The 18473-nt window shown below is 41.9% G+C and overlaps 1 protein-coding gene across 1 annotated transcript in view; it reads right to left on the bottom strand.

The window, feature by feature from the left end:
- Positions 1 to 12645: 12645 nt before the first annotated feature.
- LOC140734550 (integral membrane protein 2A-like) overlaps positions 12646 to 18473 on the bottom strand; it is a 46873-nt gene continuing 41045 nt past the window's right edge. The window contains exon 6 of the mRNA XM_073058676.1: positions 12646 to 13484. Within this exon, the coding sequence (XP_072914777.1) occupies positions 13396 to 13484 (89 nt within the window). The 3' untranslated portion in view covers positions 12646 to 13395. The remainder of the gene's footprint in view (positions 13485 to 18473) is intronic.

The raw sequence follows: 18473 nt of genomic DNA, 5'->3' as shown, positions 1-18473 counted from the left end.
CTGGTGCTCCTTAGTGGGGTCATGATCAAGGGGTAAATAAGAGGAGGTTTCAGAGAGTTGTTGCTGTGCCTCGGCCAGGTAGAGGTCAGTACGCCAGACTACAGCAGCTCCCCCATTATCAGCGGGTTCTATAGTGAGGTTGGGATTGGTGCGGAGGGAGCAGAGACCAGAGTGTTCGGGAGTGAGGTTGGAATTGGAACAGGGTGTGGTGAAGTCCAGACGGTTGATGTCCTGTCAGCAATTAGCAATAAAGAGATCCAGAGCAGGTAGAAGACCAGAGCGGGGTGTCCATGAAGAGGAGGAGGGTTGAAGACAGGAGGAGGGTTGAAGACGGGAGAAGGGATCATCGGTGGGGGTAGGAGAGTCCTTGCCAAAGAAGTAAGCTCGGAGACGGAGCCGGCGGAAGAAGAGTTCAGCGTCATGGCGTACATGGAACTCGCTGAGGTGTGGGCGAAGGGGGACAAAGGTGAGGCCCTTACTGAGGACAGAGCGCTCTGCCTCAGAGAGTTGAAGGTCGGAGGGAATGGTAAAGACCTGGCACGGATGAGAGATGGGATCAGAGGGGGGAGGGAGGCTGGTAGTGTCAGTGGAGAGGGAAGGGTTGGAGTGAGAGGAAGATGGAACCTCTGAGGGCCCAGGTGCTGACGATGGGATCTGAGGGAGAGGGGATTGCAGAGTGGTGGTGGGGGAAGGGGAGATGGGAGTCACAATCGCAGCATGTGAAGACCCGGCCTGGAGTTCAAGGCTGGAGTCGCAGTCAGTGGTTGTGCAATCACTTTGAAGCTGGAACAGGCGTTGATGGTGCTGGAGTCCAGGTTTTGAATATGCCCTAGGTTGCTGGGGCAGCTGAGATCGACGGCCGGGCCTGGGGCTGCGATATGAAGTCCATGCCTGCTTGTGGTAGAGCCAGCAGGCTCTGGGGTCTGCAGATGGAAGATCTTGCGATCCTTGCAGGACGTGATAAAGTCAAAGAAACGGCGATTGCATGCATGGATCCGACGGAGGATGAAATAACGGACAGGTCCATTGTAAACGGACAAAAAGGTGTCCCGGAGGCGTGGAAGGAATTGTGATAGGGACGCCACGTACCTTCTCATGGCGGAGAGTGTCGCCCTCAAAGCTTAAGGGGTGTTAGCTTTCATAAGTCGAGGGATAGAGTTTAAAAGTCACGAGGTAATGATGCAGCTCTATAAAACTCTGGTTAGGCCACACTTGGAGTACTGTGTCCAGTTCTGGTCACCTCACTATAGGAAGGATGTGGAAGCATTGGAAAGGGTACAGGGGAGATTTACCAGGATGCTGCCTGGTTTAGAGAGTATGCATTATGATCAGAGATTAAGGGAGCTAGGGCTTTACTCTCTGGAGAGAAGGAGGATGAGAGGAGACATGATAGAGGTGTACAAGATATTAAGAGGAATAGATAGAGTGGACAGCCAGCACCTCTTTCCCAGGGCACCACTGCTCAATACAAGAGGACATGGCTTTAAGTTAAGGGGAGGAAAGTTCAAGGGGGAACTTGAAGGTTTTGAGTTTTTTTTAGAGGAAGGTTTTATACTCAGAGAGTGGCTGGTGCGTGGAATGCACTGCCCGAGTCAGTGGTGGAGGCAGATGCACAAGTGAAATTTAAAAGACTACTAGACAGGTAAATGGAGGAATTTAAGGTGGGGGGTTATATGGGAGGCAGGGATTAAGGGTTGGCGCAACACTGTGGGCTGTAGGGCCTGTACTATGCTGTACTATTCTATGTTCTATTCTGGCTGGCTGCCGGTTACCAGAGGAGTTCCACAAGGGTTAGTGTTGTGACCACTGCTTTTTACAATGTATGTACTGTGGGATTAATGGATTTGTGGCTAAATTTGCTGATGATACAAAGATAGTCAGAGGAGCGGGTAGTGTTGAGGAAACAGAGAGCCTGTAGAGAGACTTAGATAGTTTAGGGGAATGGGGAAAGAAGTGGCAAATGAAATACAATGTTGGAAAGTGTATGATCATGCACTTTGGTGGAAGAAATAAATGGGCAGACTATTATTTAGGTGGGGAGAGAATTCAAAATGCAAAGGGACTTGGGAGTCCTTGTGCAGGATACGCTAAAGGTTAACCTCCAGGCTGAGTTGGTGATGAAGAAGGCAAATGCAATGTTAGCACTCAGTTCTAGAGGTCTAGAATATAAAATCAGGGAATTGATGCTCTATAAGGCACTTGTGAGACCACACTTGGAGTATTGTGTGTAGTTTTGGGCTCCTTATTTTAGAAAGGATACATTGATATTGGAGAGGGTTCAGTGAAGATTTACGAGAATGATTCCAGGAACGAAAGGGTTACTGTATGAGGAACATCTGGCAGCTCTTGGGCTGTATTCCCAGGAGTTCAGGAGAATGAGGGGGGATTTCATAGAAACATTCTGAACGTTAAAAGGCCTGAACAGATTAGATATGGCAAAGTTATTTCCCATGGTAAGGGAGTCTTGGACAAGAGGGCACGACTTCAGGATTGAAGGGCATCATTTACAACAGAGATGCGGAGAAATTACTTCAGTCAGAGCATGGTAAATCTGTGGAATTTGTTGTCACGAGTGGCTGTGGAGGTGGTCATTGGGTGCATTTAAGGCAGAGATAGATAGGTTCTTGATTAGCCAGGGCATCAAAGGGCATGGGGAGAAGGCAAGGGAGTGGGGATGACTGGAAAAATTGGATCAGCCGTGACTGAACGGCGGAGCAGACTCGATGAGCCGAATGGCCTATTTCTGCTCCTGTACCTTATGGACTTAAACAACTTGGGCCAGCTCTTCTCCTGTGCTTCTGTAATTCCCTTTACTCCACTGTATAACTTATACCTCCGATTTCAGCTTCTCCTTCTCAAGTGGGGCAGACGCTTGTGGAACACACATAAAGCAACAGTAGCCATGATCTATACCAAGGGCTGGAAGCAACATCCTTTGAAAGGACACAATATAGCCATTGGAAATATGACTTCAGATCTGGCTATTGGAGGATGAACTTTACCTCAGCCAGCAGTAAATGTGGTAACAAAACAGAAACTCATGAGTTGCTGCACTTTTACAAATTAATATTTATGGAGGCCTTACCGTATTGCTACTGATTCCACACAACTGCAAACTGGATATAAGTTGCGGAGGAGGTAAGGGAGATTAATGGATTAATGGATTGATGTTTTACTTAAAAAATAATTGAAACGTGTTTAAAAATCAAATAAGGTAATACGTGACACAAAAGTTTGGAACACATTTTGGAATTGGAGATCTATTGTTCTAATACATCCATGGATAAGGATACAGTACTTTCTTATTCTATTGGGATGCTAATTTTATGCACATTGACAGTTGTAGTGCTTAATGTATATCAGCTTAGAAGGTAAATGACTGAAATTGTGCAAAGGTTAAAAGCTGATGCTCCAATAAACAATTGTTTGTATAAAAGAGAAGTGTGTGAACTCATTGGGTAATTTTTTTATATAATGCAAAAGTAGCACATTTGCTGGAGGCCTATTGCAGTTCCATGAGTAGTCAACTGAATGAGAAGAGAATAAGTGATCCAAAGATAAATATCCTTGGAACAAGAGTGGGGATATGTTGATCAGAAGAAAATTAAGTCTTCAAATTAGCAAAGTCGAATGAGCCAAGGAATGTGGAAACAGACAAACTAAATGTCTTTGTTATTGCCATATGGTCAAATGAATGCAGGCTGCCATTTTGTGAGTGTTCTTGCAGCCAGTTTGTGAACTATTTTCCAAATTGTTTCTTGCTCAGGGATAACTTAATCAGACCAATTGAAACTGGATACAGTAAGGTTCTACTAAACTTGAGATAATTTCCAAAGAGGAAACTGTTTATTAGGTTATATAAAAAGGACAGCCTATGACTTGCAATAGTGTGAGGCCATTGCTTATCTGACCTAGCTAAACTGGTTTGAATTGGTCTGATTCAGATGGAACAATTAAAGGCACATGAATCACAAGTTTGGGGAAAGAAAAGTAATATACTTGTAATCTGGCACAGGCTAAGCAAATAAGCCTGGGCCAACAAAATCAAAACTAAGAAAGAGGATAAGAATGGAGTATTTTTGGAATACAGGCAGCAAAAGCTCTGGACAACAATCATCAAACAAGTGGAGATTATATTAGGTTCAAGAGAACTGCATAGCCAGAATAAACTCCTATTCCTGGGCATCCATTTTCTATTCTTTGACTATTCAGGATGGTCAGAGAAACCTTCTGGGTAGCTGCACAGATATTTAGTTTTATATGACTTGCACGTTTGTTTTTAAACAACCAATAAATGCAATTGTCAGTTATTATAGATTCACTTTGTTGCGAATCAATTATTGTTGTTGAGGGTGAATACCTGCAACAGAGATAAATCAGTAGAGATATTTGGGGCATGTTTTTTACACAGTGTTGCTGGGGTGGTGGTGGATGTAGTTGCAATAGAGGTTTTTAAGAGGCTTAGACAGGCCCACAAATGTGCAGAGAATGGAGTGAAATAGATCCTGTGCAGGAATTGGTTTAACTAGGCATAACATAGCCAATTCGTGTTCCTTGTAGACAGAAATCTAAAACAAGAACAGCAAATGATTGAAATTCTCTGCATGCTCAAGCAGCATTGTGAAGAGAGCAAGAGAGAAAAAAGTTCAGTTCAATGGCTGTTGAACTGATTTTGATAGATGTACCATGGAGAGCATCCTGATTGTTTGCATTGCTGCCTGGTGTGGAGGCTCCAGTGCACAGGACTAAGAAAAGCTGCAGAGGATTGTAGACTCAGCACCTTCATGGGCACTAATCTCCTCAGCATCAAGGGCATCTGGATTGGGTGTTATGTAATGAACCGGAGGCGATCAGGGAGCTTAAGGTAAAAGAACCCTTAGGAACCAGCGATCACAATATGATTGAGTTCAACTTGAAATTTGATAGGGAGAAAGTAAAATCTGGTGCAGCAGTGTTTCAGTGGAGTAATGAAAATTACAGTGGTATGAGAGAGGAGCTGGCCAAAGTAAATTGGAAGGAGATGCTGGCAGGGATGTCAGCAGAGCAGCAATAGCATGCATTTCTGGGAAAAATGAGGAAGGTGCAAGACGAAAATGAAGAAATACTCAAATGGTAAAATAGTACAACCATGGCTGACAAGAAAAGTCAAAGCTATTGTAAAAGCAGAAGAAAGGGCATACCACAAAGTAAAAATTAGTAGAAAGATAAAGAATTGGTAAGTTTGGAGGGGCAGGTAGTGTTGAGGAAATAGGAAGGATGCAGAGGGACTTAGACAGATAAGGAGAATTGGCAAGAAAGTGGCAAATGAAATACAATGTTGGAAAATGCATGGTCATGCACTTTGGTAGTAGAAATAAATGTGTGGACTATTTTCTAAATGGGAAGAAAATCCAGGAATCTGAGATGCAGAGTGACTTGGGAGTCCTTGTGCAGAACACCCTGAAGGTTAACTTGCAGGTTGAGTTGGTGATGAGGAAGGCAAATGCCATGTTAGCATTCATTTCACGAAGTCTAGAATACAAGAACAGGGATGTGATAAGGTTTTATAAGGCACTGGTGAGGTCTCACCTTGAGTATTGTGAACAGTTTTGAGCCCCTCATCTTAGAAAAAATGTGCTGGCATTGGAGAGGGTCCTGAGGATGATTCCACATTAAAAGGGTTATCATACAAGGAACGTTTGATGGCTCTGGGTCTGTACTAGCTGGAATTCAGAAGGATGAGGGGGAATCTCATTGAAACTTTTCAAATGTTGAAAGGCCCAGACAGAGTAAATGTGGAAAGGATATTTCCCATGGTGGGACAGTCTAGGACAAGAGGGCACAGCCTCAGGATAGAGGGGTGCCCTTTCAAAACAGAGATGTGGAGAAATTTCTTTAGCCAAAGGGTGGTGAATTTGTGGAATTTGTTGCCACGTGCAGCTGTGGAGGCCAGGTCATTGGGTACATTTGAAGCAGAGATTGATAGGTTCTTGATTGGACATGGCTTCAAAGGTTACAGGGAAAGGACTGGGAACTGGGGTTGAGGAGGAGATAGAAAAAGGATCAGCCACGATTGAATGGTGGAGCAGACTTGATGGGCCAGATGGCCTAATTCTGCTCCTATGTCTTATGGTCTCATGGTCTATCTTCAAGAGATGGTGTTCAATAAGGTGGTATCTGTCAGTAAGGACACGCACCAGCCAGCACATGCCCTCTTCTAATTAATATCAACAAGAAGGTGGTACAGGAGCCTGAAAATGCAGGGTCTCCCCTTCTACTGTCAGATTTCTGAACGGTACGTGAACCTATGAACATTCTTGCATTACTTATCTCTCTATGGCATCTATTCAGCTATTTATTTATTTATTCTAACTTATAGTACATTTTTCTGCATAGCACTGTATGCTGCAGCAAAACAATAAAATTCAGTAATAATAAACCTGATTCTGAAACATGGACATGCATTGTATAAATAGTTTCAGTGCCGCCTCCTCATTCTACATGACTGTTACTAAATGGACTCTGGATGAATACTGGACTAAGTGACTGATAAAGAAAGCTTTTTAATTCTATTTTGAAATACTGCTTGCAATGTGTGCATAGCAACACATGCATTTGAACTTCATCTATTTTACTCATACTCCTTGTACAGCTGTTTTTTTTTATCCTTGTCTGAGGCCTGTTAAGTGTGTTTAGGAAAGGGAAGGCAGGTAGGAGGAGGGAATTCTGAATGACGAAGAATATTGAGGCTCCAGACAGGATAAAAGAAATGTGGTAGCTGGGATCAATTGAATCTCTGTAGTAGCATAGAGGATGCAGGATTATTCTTAAAAATGAAATCAGAAGGCAAAGTGGCTCCTGGAAAGGGTTACTGGGATATGGGCTAAATATGGGCAAATGGGACTTAATTTAGACGGGTATCTTGGTCTGCATAGATGGGTCAGGCTAAAGGACCTGTTTCCATTCTCTAGGATTTTTCTGAGGTGTCTGCACCATCATGTTAGGATGATGCTATTACAGCTCGGGGCATCGGAGCTCGGAGTTCAATTCCAAAGTCACCTGTAAGGAGCCTGCATTTCCTCCCCATGGAATGCATGGATTTCCTCTGGGTGCTCCAGTTTCTTCTCCCAGTCCAAAGGTAACTTGGTTAGAAGATTAATCGGTCATTGTATATTGTCCTGATTATACTAGGGTTGAATCAGGGTGTTACTGGATAGCGCAGCTTGAAGGACTGGAAGGTTGATTAAATAAAAATAAAAGTGAACTCTGATGGAAATAAGAAAATAGGAAGTGGAATTGCAATGATGTCTTTTCAATGTATTTTTTGTGTGTGTTGGTGTCTTTCTCCTAAATTCAGTATCAACGGAGTGAATGGCTAATACTTTTTGGTTGGCCAGGTAGATTGTAGTCCCCTGTGGTTTTTGCTAAGAAACAAACGCCTTTCTAAAATTGGTAGAATAGTCCAAAGACAATTATCATAATGAAAATCAGAATCAGGTTTATTGTCACTGACATAAGTCATGAAATGTGTTGTTTTGTGGCAGCAGTACAGTGCAGGCAGAACAAATTATTATGTTACAATAAAATAAATAAGTAATGCAAAAGAGGAATAGTGAGGTAGTGTCATGGGTTCGAGGACTATTCAGAAATCAGATGGCAGAGAAGAAGCTGTTCTGAAAATGTTGTGGGTCTTTAGGCTCTTCTCTAATACTGGCAATGAGAAGATATATACTGGAGAGTGAGGATTCTTAATGATGGATGCCAGCTTCTTGAGGCACCTCCTTTAGAAGATGTCCTTGATAGTGGAGAACTTTGTGCCTATGATGGTGCGGGCTGAGTCTGCAGCCTTTTGATGCCTCCATACTAGACAGTGATGCAACCAGTCAAAATTCTTTTCACAGTACATCTAAAGAAATTTGCTTGAGGCTTTGATGAAATACTAAATCTCTTCAAACTCCTAATGAAGTATAGTTGTTGGTGTGCTTTTGTTGTGATTGCATCATTTTGATAGGCCCAGAGACAGAACCTGTCACATGTTGACACCGGGAACTTGCAATTGCTCATCTTTTCCACCGCTGAGCGCTCAATGAGGATTGGTGTGTGTTTTCTGGCTTCCCCTCCCTGAAGTCTATAACCAATTCCCTAGTCTCCCTGACCTTGAATATAAGGTTGTTGTTGCGACACTACTCGATCAGCTAATCAATTTTGCTCCATGCACGAGATTCTGTCAGTTGCTGTCCTTGTCCTGTTCAAAGGTTGTAAAAACTGTGTGATATTGCATCCAATGGAGGAATTTAAGGTGGGGGGTTATACGGGAGGCAGGGTTTACGGGTCAACACAACATTGTGGGCTGAAGGGCCTGTACTGTGCTGTATTGTTCTATGTTTTATTATAAAAATGGATCAAAGAAGCAACCTTCTTTAACAGGTTCCAGAATTCATCAGTATTTTTTACAGTGTATTAAATCTTCATAGCCTGTAAAACATAATCCTCTGTAAACAATGTGATTATTTCAAGTCGTGTTCCTTCTTCCTTTCTATCAGAAGTGATCTGAAGAACACAAATCCTTCTAGACCATAACTTACAGCTCTGCATAATTCAGAGCTGAACTCTTTATCCATGCTTTGCTAACCTCTGGACAAATGTTAGTTTAGTGCTCTCTTACTCAACCTTTCATCCTGCACTATAGGGTTTGAGAAGAAATTATGTTGTATATTACAAAATATTGTAATATAGATTGGTCAGAAAAGTAAAACCCTGTGGGATCTAAATAAAAGATTAAAGATTGGTCAGCAGAAGTTTTGGTGGATGAAGTGCTATTATCAGTGTGTTTCTGCAGTTCAATGTCTCTTGCTTTTTGAAACGTCAAAAATCTATTACATATATTAAAACATATTGAATTTAGAGTAGGTTAAAAGCTCAGCGCATCTAATGGCCTACTGTCATGGCATGGAATGTGAAATGTTGCTTGAGAACCTGATAGTTACCAGACAGTGAATGGCAAAGATAAAGATGTGATGTAAACTGCAATAGACTAACAGGGAAGGAGGCAACAAGCACTTGAACAATGAAGCTACATTTTAAAGACTCATTGACATTGAGAAGACAAATGTGTCCAAAAGGATGTAACTGGAAGAAGGGATCTGAATGAAGGGCATCTTCCCTGTCCTACTTAATTAGATCCTCAAAGTCTGGCCTGTCTAGGACAGATTTCTGTCCAGGTGCCAAGGGGAGGGTATGTTAGGGTGTATTTTCGAGATATGTGAGCTTTTGAGCAGTGGCCAATCAGCGATCTGAAGCATGAAAAGATGTAGCTCACTCAGGTTCACAAACGGAGTACATAAGACATTGACTTGTGGCAGTTTCGCCAATCAGTGATTGGGATTTATTGGCAAGAACAAATTAAAATAAGGCACGGATAAGCACAGCAGCCTTTGTTGGAGTGGACAGTGTTAGTGTGGGCATTTTGAGGCTTTAACTTTGAGGCTTCAGTGGGGATAGGCTTAAGTGAGAGAAGGCGAAAAGACTGTGTGTAGATTTTTTCCCCTCTCAATTTATTGTTTTTCCTTCTTTATATTTGCACAGTTAGAAGGGTAGGGATGACACAGGATAGTGGAATGCTCCCCTCAGGATGTGGGAAGGTAGAGGGACCTGATGACTTCACCAGCAAGAAGTGCATCCAGCTGCAGCTTCTAACACTCTGTTCAGGAGTTGGAGCTGGAACTGGATGAACTCTGGATCATTTGAGAGGCTGAGTGGATGATAGGAGATGTAAAGAGATAATTAATCTCGAGGTACAGGTTATAGGGGACTGGAAAGAGGTTAAACAGCCAGCCAGAGTACTCCTGTGGCCACCCCCCCCTAAACAATAGGTATAAAGCTTTGGATACTGTTGGAGTGGTTGGGGGGGGGGGGGGGGGGAGAGAGAGAATAACCTAGCAGAAGAAAGTCACAGTGGTCAAGTCTCTGGCTCTGGGAGGGGAGAACAGATGAGCTGTGGTGATAGGGGATTCGTTAGTTAGGGGAATATAAAGGGCATTGTCTTAGAGGGTTTGAGACTGTGGAATAAGCGGGCATGCAAGGTTGATTTCAACGTTTAGGAGAAGTTTGGATAGGTACACAAACTGTAAGGGTATAGAGGGCTATGGTTCAGGTGCAGGTCGATGGGAGTAAGCAGTTTGAATTGAAATCTTAATCTAAATAAATACATACATATTAGAGAGGGGTTCATTTAGATTAAGATTTAATATAACAATACTTAAAACTATATAAAACTTAAGTCAGACAGCACTTATTAAACATGAGAAAGTCTGCAGATGCTAGAAATCTAAAGGATAGCCCTTAACTCAGCAGTGGAGTTATCGGGGCACTGTCATGACGGTGTTTCCATAGCAAGCTATTCTTGTTTTTACGAGGCTGAATTGCTAGCTCGACGCTCAACCCGACTTGGATTTGAACTCTGGAATCTTTGCTCCGGAGTCCGGTGCTGATATTATTGTGCCACCAAGCAGGGAGAAATCTAAAGTAACACACACAAAACCCAGGTCAGGCAGCATCCATGGAAATGAATAAAGAGTCAATGTTTTGGGTTGGGACCCTTCTTCAGGACATATTTAGTGAAATAGGTCAAGATCAGAGAAACATCATGTGCTGAGTGGCCTGTCCAGTACTGTTCAATACATTGAACAACCATTATTTTTTTCTTAGTAAGCCTCTAGGAGAAATATTCATTAAAAATCTTACTGATCTCCTATGTAGACAATCCTGCTAATCTCTAAGGAAACCTACTCGCTCCCTAGCCACCCCTTGTACTTTTAATATACCTATAGAACCTTTTGGGAGTTTCCTTAACCTTATGAGGTTTATAAAAAGATTAAATTTTTGCCAGAATAGTGGAATTTAAAACTAGAGGACATGGATTTATGGTGAGAGAAGAAACTTACTGGAGACTTGAGATGGAATTCTTCCCCCTACCCTCCCCCCCCCCCCCCCCACACACAAACGTGCACAGGTAATGGATATATGAAACAGCTGCCACAGGAAGTGGTTGAGGCCAGAACATTTAAAAGACATACAGGCAGCAAGATTTAAATTTTTCACTGTCAGACGATGTATGGGATTCAGTTCTCAAGTTAGTTAACAACCGCTGTATGTGCCCGCCACTACCTGTTACAGTTCAAGGTTGTACACAGGGCCCATATGTCTAAAACTAAATTATCTCGCATTACCCAGATGTTAATCCCTGCTGTGACAAATGCAAAAGGGTGCGAGGTTTCCCTTATTCATATGTACTGGACATGCCCTAGCTTGGAAAAATACTGGAGAGATGTTTTCCAAACTCTATCCCAAATATTTAATTACAATCTGAAACCTGACCCTTTCATTGCTCTTTTCAGCACTTCCAGAGAGGGGAACACACACCTAAGTCCAACCAAATGTCACATACTGTTTTCTGCCTCTCTTTTGGGCAGGCACTCAGTCTTGCTCAGGTGGAGGTGCTGCTCTGCCCACCCATACTCAGTGGCTTAGGGACATCATGTCCAGTCTATACCTTGAGAAGATCCATTATTCTATTGTCAATTCGGACATAAAAGTTCTAAAAGGTGTGCGGACTCTTTCTTGAATATTTTCAGAATTCCCAGCCAAACTAAATCCCTTCTTCCCTTCCTCTGCACACAACTCCCTGACTCTCAGCATTCTCCTGTAAAACTCTACGAACTCAAACGTGTAAACATACAACAGTTTATGTGTTAGGAAAATACACCTTCTCTATACCAATGCAGCTTTGTGGGGATAAAGGTTCTGTTTAACCCTTTTTGTTAATGCAATGATGGCTTGGAGATGGGAATTGGGAGAGGTAGGTCGAGGCAGGGAGGCAACCAAAGCATGATTGTGCATCTCTTTCGTAGATGTGAATTGTACATTTGTTATGTACTGCACAGATCTCCTTTGCACTACGCTTTCTCGATTTAAAAAAACAATAAAAATATTGCTGAGAAAAAAGACATACAGGCAGGTACATGGATAGGAAAGGTTTAGAAGGACGAGGACCAAACACAGGGAAATAAGACTAGCTTAGGACATTTTAGTCATTATGGACAAGAAAGAGGAATTCATGTAGAGAATAGATACCAACTTAAGTGACGTAAAGGAAACTACCATTGACATTCACACATTATAGTATGTGAAACTAACCAGATTTATACTTTTACCACGAGCCTATTCAGAACACTGCTAATTTCAAATGGCTTATTAACTAGTCTTTAATTGGCTTCAAAAACATGAGAAAATCTACAGATGCTGGAAATCAAAGCAACAGGGTCTCGGCCTGAAACGTTAGTGGTTTACTCTTTTCCACAGATGCTGCCATGAGTTCCTCCAGCATTTTATGTATGTTGCTTTAACTAGCCTTATTAGTTTTACTCACTGTCTCTGAATCCTTAAAGGATACGACATTTCAAATATGATTACCAAAACATGAAATTCAAGGCAAAACTTCCAGTAAGGTCCAAAGATTTATTGAACTAATTAGTGCTACTTGCTAGCTGTGTTTTTTGGAGCAGCACTTTCCAGTGTGCATATCACACACAATCGCACAACTTTATGTCATCAACAACCTGCTCTTATGATAAGACTGAAGTGGAATAAAGCAAAAACAGGCTGCAATAACTTTGTAGACATTTAATGAAGGTAAAAGTTAAATACTCCACAGGGTTAGTAATTTATATATCTATACCACTAGATAACCCCTAGGTTCAATAAACCTGCTAAATATACTATCAAAATGTTACAAAATTTGCTTATTTTCCCACAAATTTCCATATTATAACCAGGTCAGATGTAATCAGAGGATGGAGCTTATGGAGATACTAAACTTGCGTTTGTTAAGATAAAGAAATGGTGACAGCAGTTGAGCACTTAAAGCAATTTTAGACCTGCATTTTAAGTAAGCAGATAATCAAATGTGCGAACATCAAACTATTCAATAATACATCAGAAACAGGGCATTTCACACCGTTCAAATTTTTACATTATAAATTGATAATTTCAATACAGTAGTTGCACAAATTCCAATCCCACGATGCTGGCACATACTAATTCTTAAAAGTACTTTAAAGAAAGCAATTACTATAAAAGATATCTTTGCATTACCCAACACCAATATTTTATTTAAATTCCTCTGAGCAGATCAAATACATCAGGAATATAAACTATGTTTGCAAAATTTGTAAGAATAAATGTTGTTAAATAAACAGTGCAAACAGAAGCTGCATTTTAAAAGCCTTTAGGGAAGCAACAGTATTTGCACTAGAATACAACTTGCAAAGCACAGCCAATAAGGCCTTTGATTGTCAAATAATGGCAAGAACACCACATGAGTAAAGCATCCAAAGTCATAGGGGAAAAAATAATTTCTCATGGTTCACAGATCAAAGTAGCAGTGACAAAGTTATTTGCAAAATGTTTAATCTGGTGACAGTTTCCAGCTGAACGTTTCTGGATTCCTATGAATGAAGAAGACAAGCTTAGTGAGTAAAGAAATAAGTACACATTATTTTATTACTTTTATACTTATGGCCGAAGCTGACATGTATGCAGCCTTATTTTATTCACTTGAAGATACCATTTCAGCTAAGTAAACAAGGGCATCTTTTCTAATAACAGTTGTGATTTTTTTTCAATTACAATAAATTAACTTTATCTATAGATAGATAGATAGATAGATAGATAGATACTTTATTCATCCCCATGGGGAAATTCAACATTTTTTCCAATGTCCCAGTATACAGTATGGATAAAAACAGAGACAGAGAAACTATAGTTTTATACTGCAAACCTGGAATGCAGTGGTCTGTAAAAACAGGAGCACTGGATAAGAAACTTTCACCTTTTTTTAACAGCTTTAAAGTGGATGTAAAGGCAAGAGATTTCAAATTATGATAGATAGTGCTTCAGTGGGATAAAGCCCGCTCTGAAGCACAATTCAACCTAATTAGTTATCTCCTTCATTTAGAGACAATAAGATCATTCCTCAGTGCTATCTGGGATATCAGGAACATTTCCAGTATCTCTGGTGATCATGTTTGCAGGAAGTGTGTCCAGCTAGAGCTCTGACCGATTTATTGTGCAACTAGGGTAGTGGACGGATTCATAGTGGAGCATCCACAATACACAACATTTGGAGTTTAAACTGAACAACTGAGCTATTGCATTTGAGGAAGTCAAATCCAAGGAGAGATAGCAGTTGGCGGCAGGTCCCCGAACAGCACTAATGTACAGAGTGATATCAAGGTCCAAGTCCTTAGCCCACTGAAAGCAGCCATGCAAGTAGGCGGGTGGGTAAAGAAGGTATATGGTACGCTTACCTTAAATTGTTCAGGGTATTGAGTACTAAAGTCATGTTGTAGCTATATAAAACTTCAGTTAGGCTGCAATTAGAGTGTTATGTGCAATCCTGCATGCCCCGTTAAAGAAAGGAAGTGAAATCGTTGGAAAGGGTGCAGAAGAGGTCACTATAATGTTGCTTGGATAAGAAGGTTTGAGCTAAAGGGAGAGGATGGACAAACTTCAGAATGTTTACTCTGTAGCATTGGAGGCAGAGGGGAGAACATAAATTCATAAAATTATGAGAAGCATTGATAGGATACAGAAAGGAAGTTGTGGATAAATGGAACAGGCTGCCTGGGGAAGTGTTGGAAGCAGATACAACAGCGGTGTACAAGAGGCTGTCAGATACATGAATGTGCAAGGTGGATCAGGTTCGGCAGGAGATACATGATCTAATTCAGCACTGGCACAGACATCGTGGGCTGAAGGGTCTTTTCTGTATTTTATGACATCCTTAATAGTGTATTTAATAAACAGGTCACCACAACATTCTTGACTGTTTCTAGGAAAGGTGGCAGGTGACAGAGCAGCTGTGCCTGAACCACAACTGGAAAGGCATCTTTGTAGGAAGGTTTGTTCATGCTTATGGGGAGGGTTTAAATTAATTTTACAAAGGAATTGGATGCAGTTTATATGCAGCTGGAGGAAGTGGTGAGGGAATGAGAGTAAACAGTCAAATGGAAACCACATGAGTAAAGAGCAGGCATAGTACATGGGAGGAATGAAAGGCCAAGCTGTCTATTTTAATGCAAAGGGCACGACTACTTGGACAGATGAACTCTGTTATCAGCACATGGGAACATGATATTCACAAGACATTCTGCAGATGCTGAAATTCCAGATCAACATACACAAAATGCTGGAGGAACTCAGCAGGTTAGGCAGTACCTACAGAACTGAATAAACATTGAACATTTCGGTCCAAGGCAAAACTGAAAGGAATGGGGGAAGATGCCAGAATAAAAAGGTGGTGAGGGTTAGGAGGATAGCTAGAAGGTGCTAGGTGAAGCCAGGTGGGTGGGGAAGGTAAAAGTCTGGGAAGAAGGAATCTGATAGGAGATCATACGATATTAGAGCAGATTTAGGCCATTTGGCCCATCGCGCCTGCTCCGCCATTTCATCCTGGCTGATCCAATTTTCCTCTCAGCCCCAATTTCCTGCCTTCTCCCCATATACCTTCATGCCCTGACCAATCAAGAATCTATCAACCTCTGCCTTAAATGTAGATGAAGACTTGACCCCCACAGCTGCTCATGGCAAAGAATTCCACAGATCTGAAATTCTTATCTCTGCTCTAAAAGGACGCCCCTCTATTCTGAGACTGTGTCCTCTGGTCTCAAGACTCTCCCACCATAGGAAACATCCTCTCCACATTCACTCTATTAAGGCCTTTCACCATTTGATAGGTTTCAATGAGGACACCCATCATTCTTCTTTCCAGTGAATACAGGCCCACAGCCATCAAAAGCTCTTCATGTGACAAACCATTTAATTTTAGAATCATTTTCAAGAAGTTCCTTTCAACCCTCTTCAGTTTCAGCATATCCTTTCTAAGGGGCCCAAAACAGCTCATAATACTTCACCAGTGTTAATAACTTATTACATCCTTGTTTTTATATTCTAGTCCTCTTGAAATGAATGCTAACATTTGTTACGTGACCACAGGTTTTGTTCACTGTGGACTGTCACTTTAAGAGGCGCTTGGATGAGGCGGGACTACGATGTCAGTGTAACAAGCTGCGATGGATTGCTGAGTCTGAGTAAGAATAGAGAGAGAGAGAGAGGGGAGGAAGGAGAGAAGGAGAAAGAGAGAGGGGGGGAAGGAGAGAAGGAGAAAGAGAGAGGGGTTGGAGAGAGGGAGAAAGAGAGGGGGAGGAGAGAGGGAGAAAGAGAGGGGGAGGAGAGAGGGAGAAAGAGAGGGGGAGGAGAGAGGGAGAAAGAGAGGGGGAGGAGAGAGGGAGAAAGAGAGGGGGAGGAGAGAGGGAGAGAGGGGGGAGGAGAGAGGGAGAGAGGGGGAGGAGAGAGGGAGAGAGGGGGAGGAGAGAGGGAGAGAGGGGGGAGGAGAGAGGGAGAGGGGGGGAGGAGAGAGAGACACACATACAAGCTTTGGATTGCAAGCTGCTGCAGCAGTTTGCTACGATATGGGTAAAGTTTGCTACTTACCCATGCCCGAAAGATTGGGTTGTTCAATAGCACATGGTGCACAGTGAATGTGTGACTGTCACTTCGTGTAATCCGTACGTGGATTCTGGTTGGAGTATCCTGTGGAACCACTTTTGTTAAACCTTACCCGGATGTGGGTGAGTATTGTGGTTACCACTTGGAAGAAGGGATATTTCCATGACATGTCACCTATTTCTATGTGGATTTTGGAATGACTTGACGGATAAGATCTTCAGCAGTTGTTATTCTGTTTACCCAGCGTGGAACCTGTGGAATTTCTTCATAACTGCTTTCTCTCTGCATTTTAAAGTGAATTTACAAATCTCTCCCCTCACTCAATTATTCCGTGGAATACTGAACCTTTCTACTTTGCCATCTTAAGGCTTTAAGAATTGTTCCCAAGCTTGAAAGTTTGGGAGCTACATATACACACATAACACTTAACTTCTGTTTATTTTGTTTAACCATATAACCATATAACAATCACAGCACGGAAACAGGCCATTCCGGCCCTCCTAGTCCGTGCCGAACTCTTAATCTCACCTAGTCCCACCTACCCGCACTCAGCCCATAACCCTCTACTCCTTTCCTGTCCATATACCTATCCAATTTTACCTTAAATGACACAACTGAACTGGCCTCTACTACTTCTACAGGAAGCTCATTCCACACAGCTATCACTCTCTGAGTAAAGAAATACCCCCTCGTGTTTCCCTTAAACTTTTGCCCCCTAACTCTCAAATCATGTCCTCTCGTTTGAATCTCCCCTACTCTCAATGGAAACAGCCTATTCACGTCAACTCTATCTATCCCTCTCAACATTTTAAATACCTCGATCAAATCCCCCCTCAACCTTCTACGCTCCAATGAATAGAGACCTAACTTGTTCAACCTTTCTCTGTAACTTAAGTGCTGAAACCCAGGTAACATGCTAGTAAATCGTCTCTGCACTCTCTCTAATTTATTGATATCTTTCCTATAATTCGGTGACCAGAACTGTACACAATATTCCAAATTTGGCCTTACCAATGCCTTGTACAATTTTAACATTACATCCCAACTTCTGTACTCAATGCTCTGATTTATAAAGGCCAGCGTTCCAAAAGCCTTCTTCACCACCCTATCTACATGAGACTCCACCTTCAGGGAACTATGCACTGTTATTCCTAGATCTCTCTGTTCCACTGCATTCCTCAATGCCCTACCATTTACCCTGTATGTTCTATTTGGATTATTCCTGCCAAAATGTAGAACCTCACACTTCTCAGCATTAAACTCCATCTGCCAACGTTCAGCCCATTCTTCTAACCGGCATAAATCTCCCTGCAAGCTTTGAAAACCCACCTCATTATCCACAACACCTCCTACCTTAGTATCATCAGCATACTTACTAATCCAATTTACCACCCCATCATCCAGATCATTTATGTATATTACAAACAACATTGGGCCCAAAACAGATCCCTGAGGCACCCCGCTAGTCACCGGCCTCCATCCCGATAAACAATTATCCACCACTACTCTCTGGCATCTCCAGTCTAGCCACTGTTGAATCCATTTTATTACTCCAGCATTAATACCTAACGACTGAATCTTCTTAACTAACCTTCCATGTGGAAGTCTCTATATTATGAATAGATAATAATAGTGATTTTAACATTAAAACCTGACTCATTTGTGATCTATTACTGCTGGTACATAACATAAAATTGGGGGCTCATCCGGGATATGAACAAAATTGGAACTTATTAGTTATCGATCTGATTGGTTACTTCCTTATTTTGATTGACGTGTGTGGGGTAACCAGCAGCAATTGATATTGGGGAATCTCTGGCATCGCCAAACCCTGCGGCATTAGGGAAGGCTGAAAAGGATGACTTGGTGGCTGTTACTAAAGAGATAGATAGATAGATAGATAGATACTTTATTCATCCCCATGGGGA

The sequence above is a fragment of the Hemitrygon akajei genome, chromosome 10 (assembly GCF_048418815.1).
Source record: "Hemitrygon akajei chromosome 10, sHemAka1.3, whole genome shotgun sequence".
Lineage (NCBI taxonomy): Eukaryota > Metazoa > Chordata > Chondrichthyes > Myliobatiformes > Dasyatidae > Hemitrygon > Hemitrygon akajei.
Note: the sequence above shows the minus strand (reverse complement) of the source record. Positions and strands in the feature narration are given on the sequence as shown.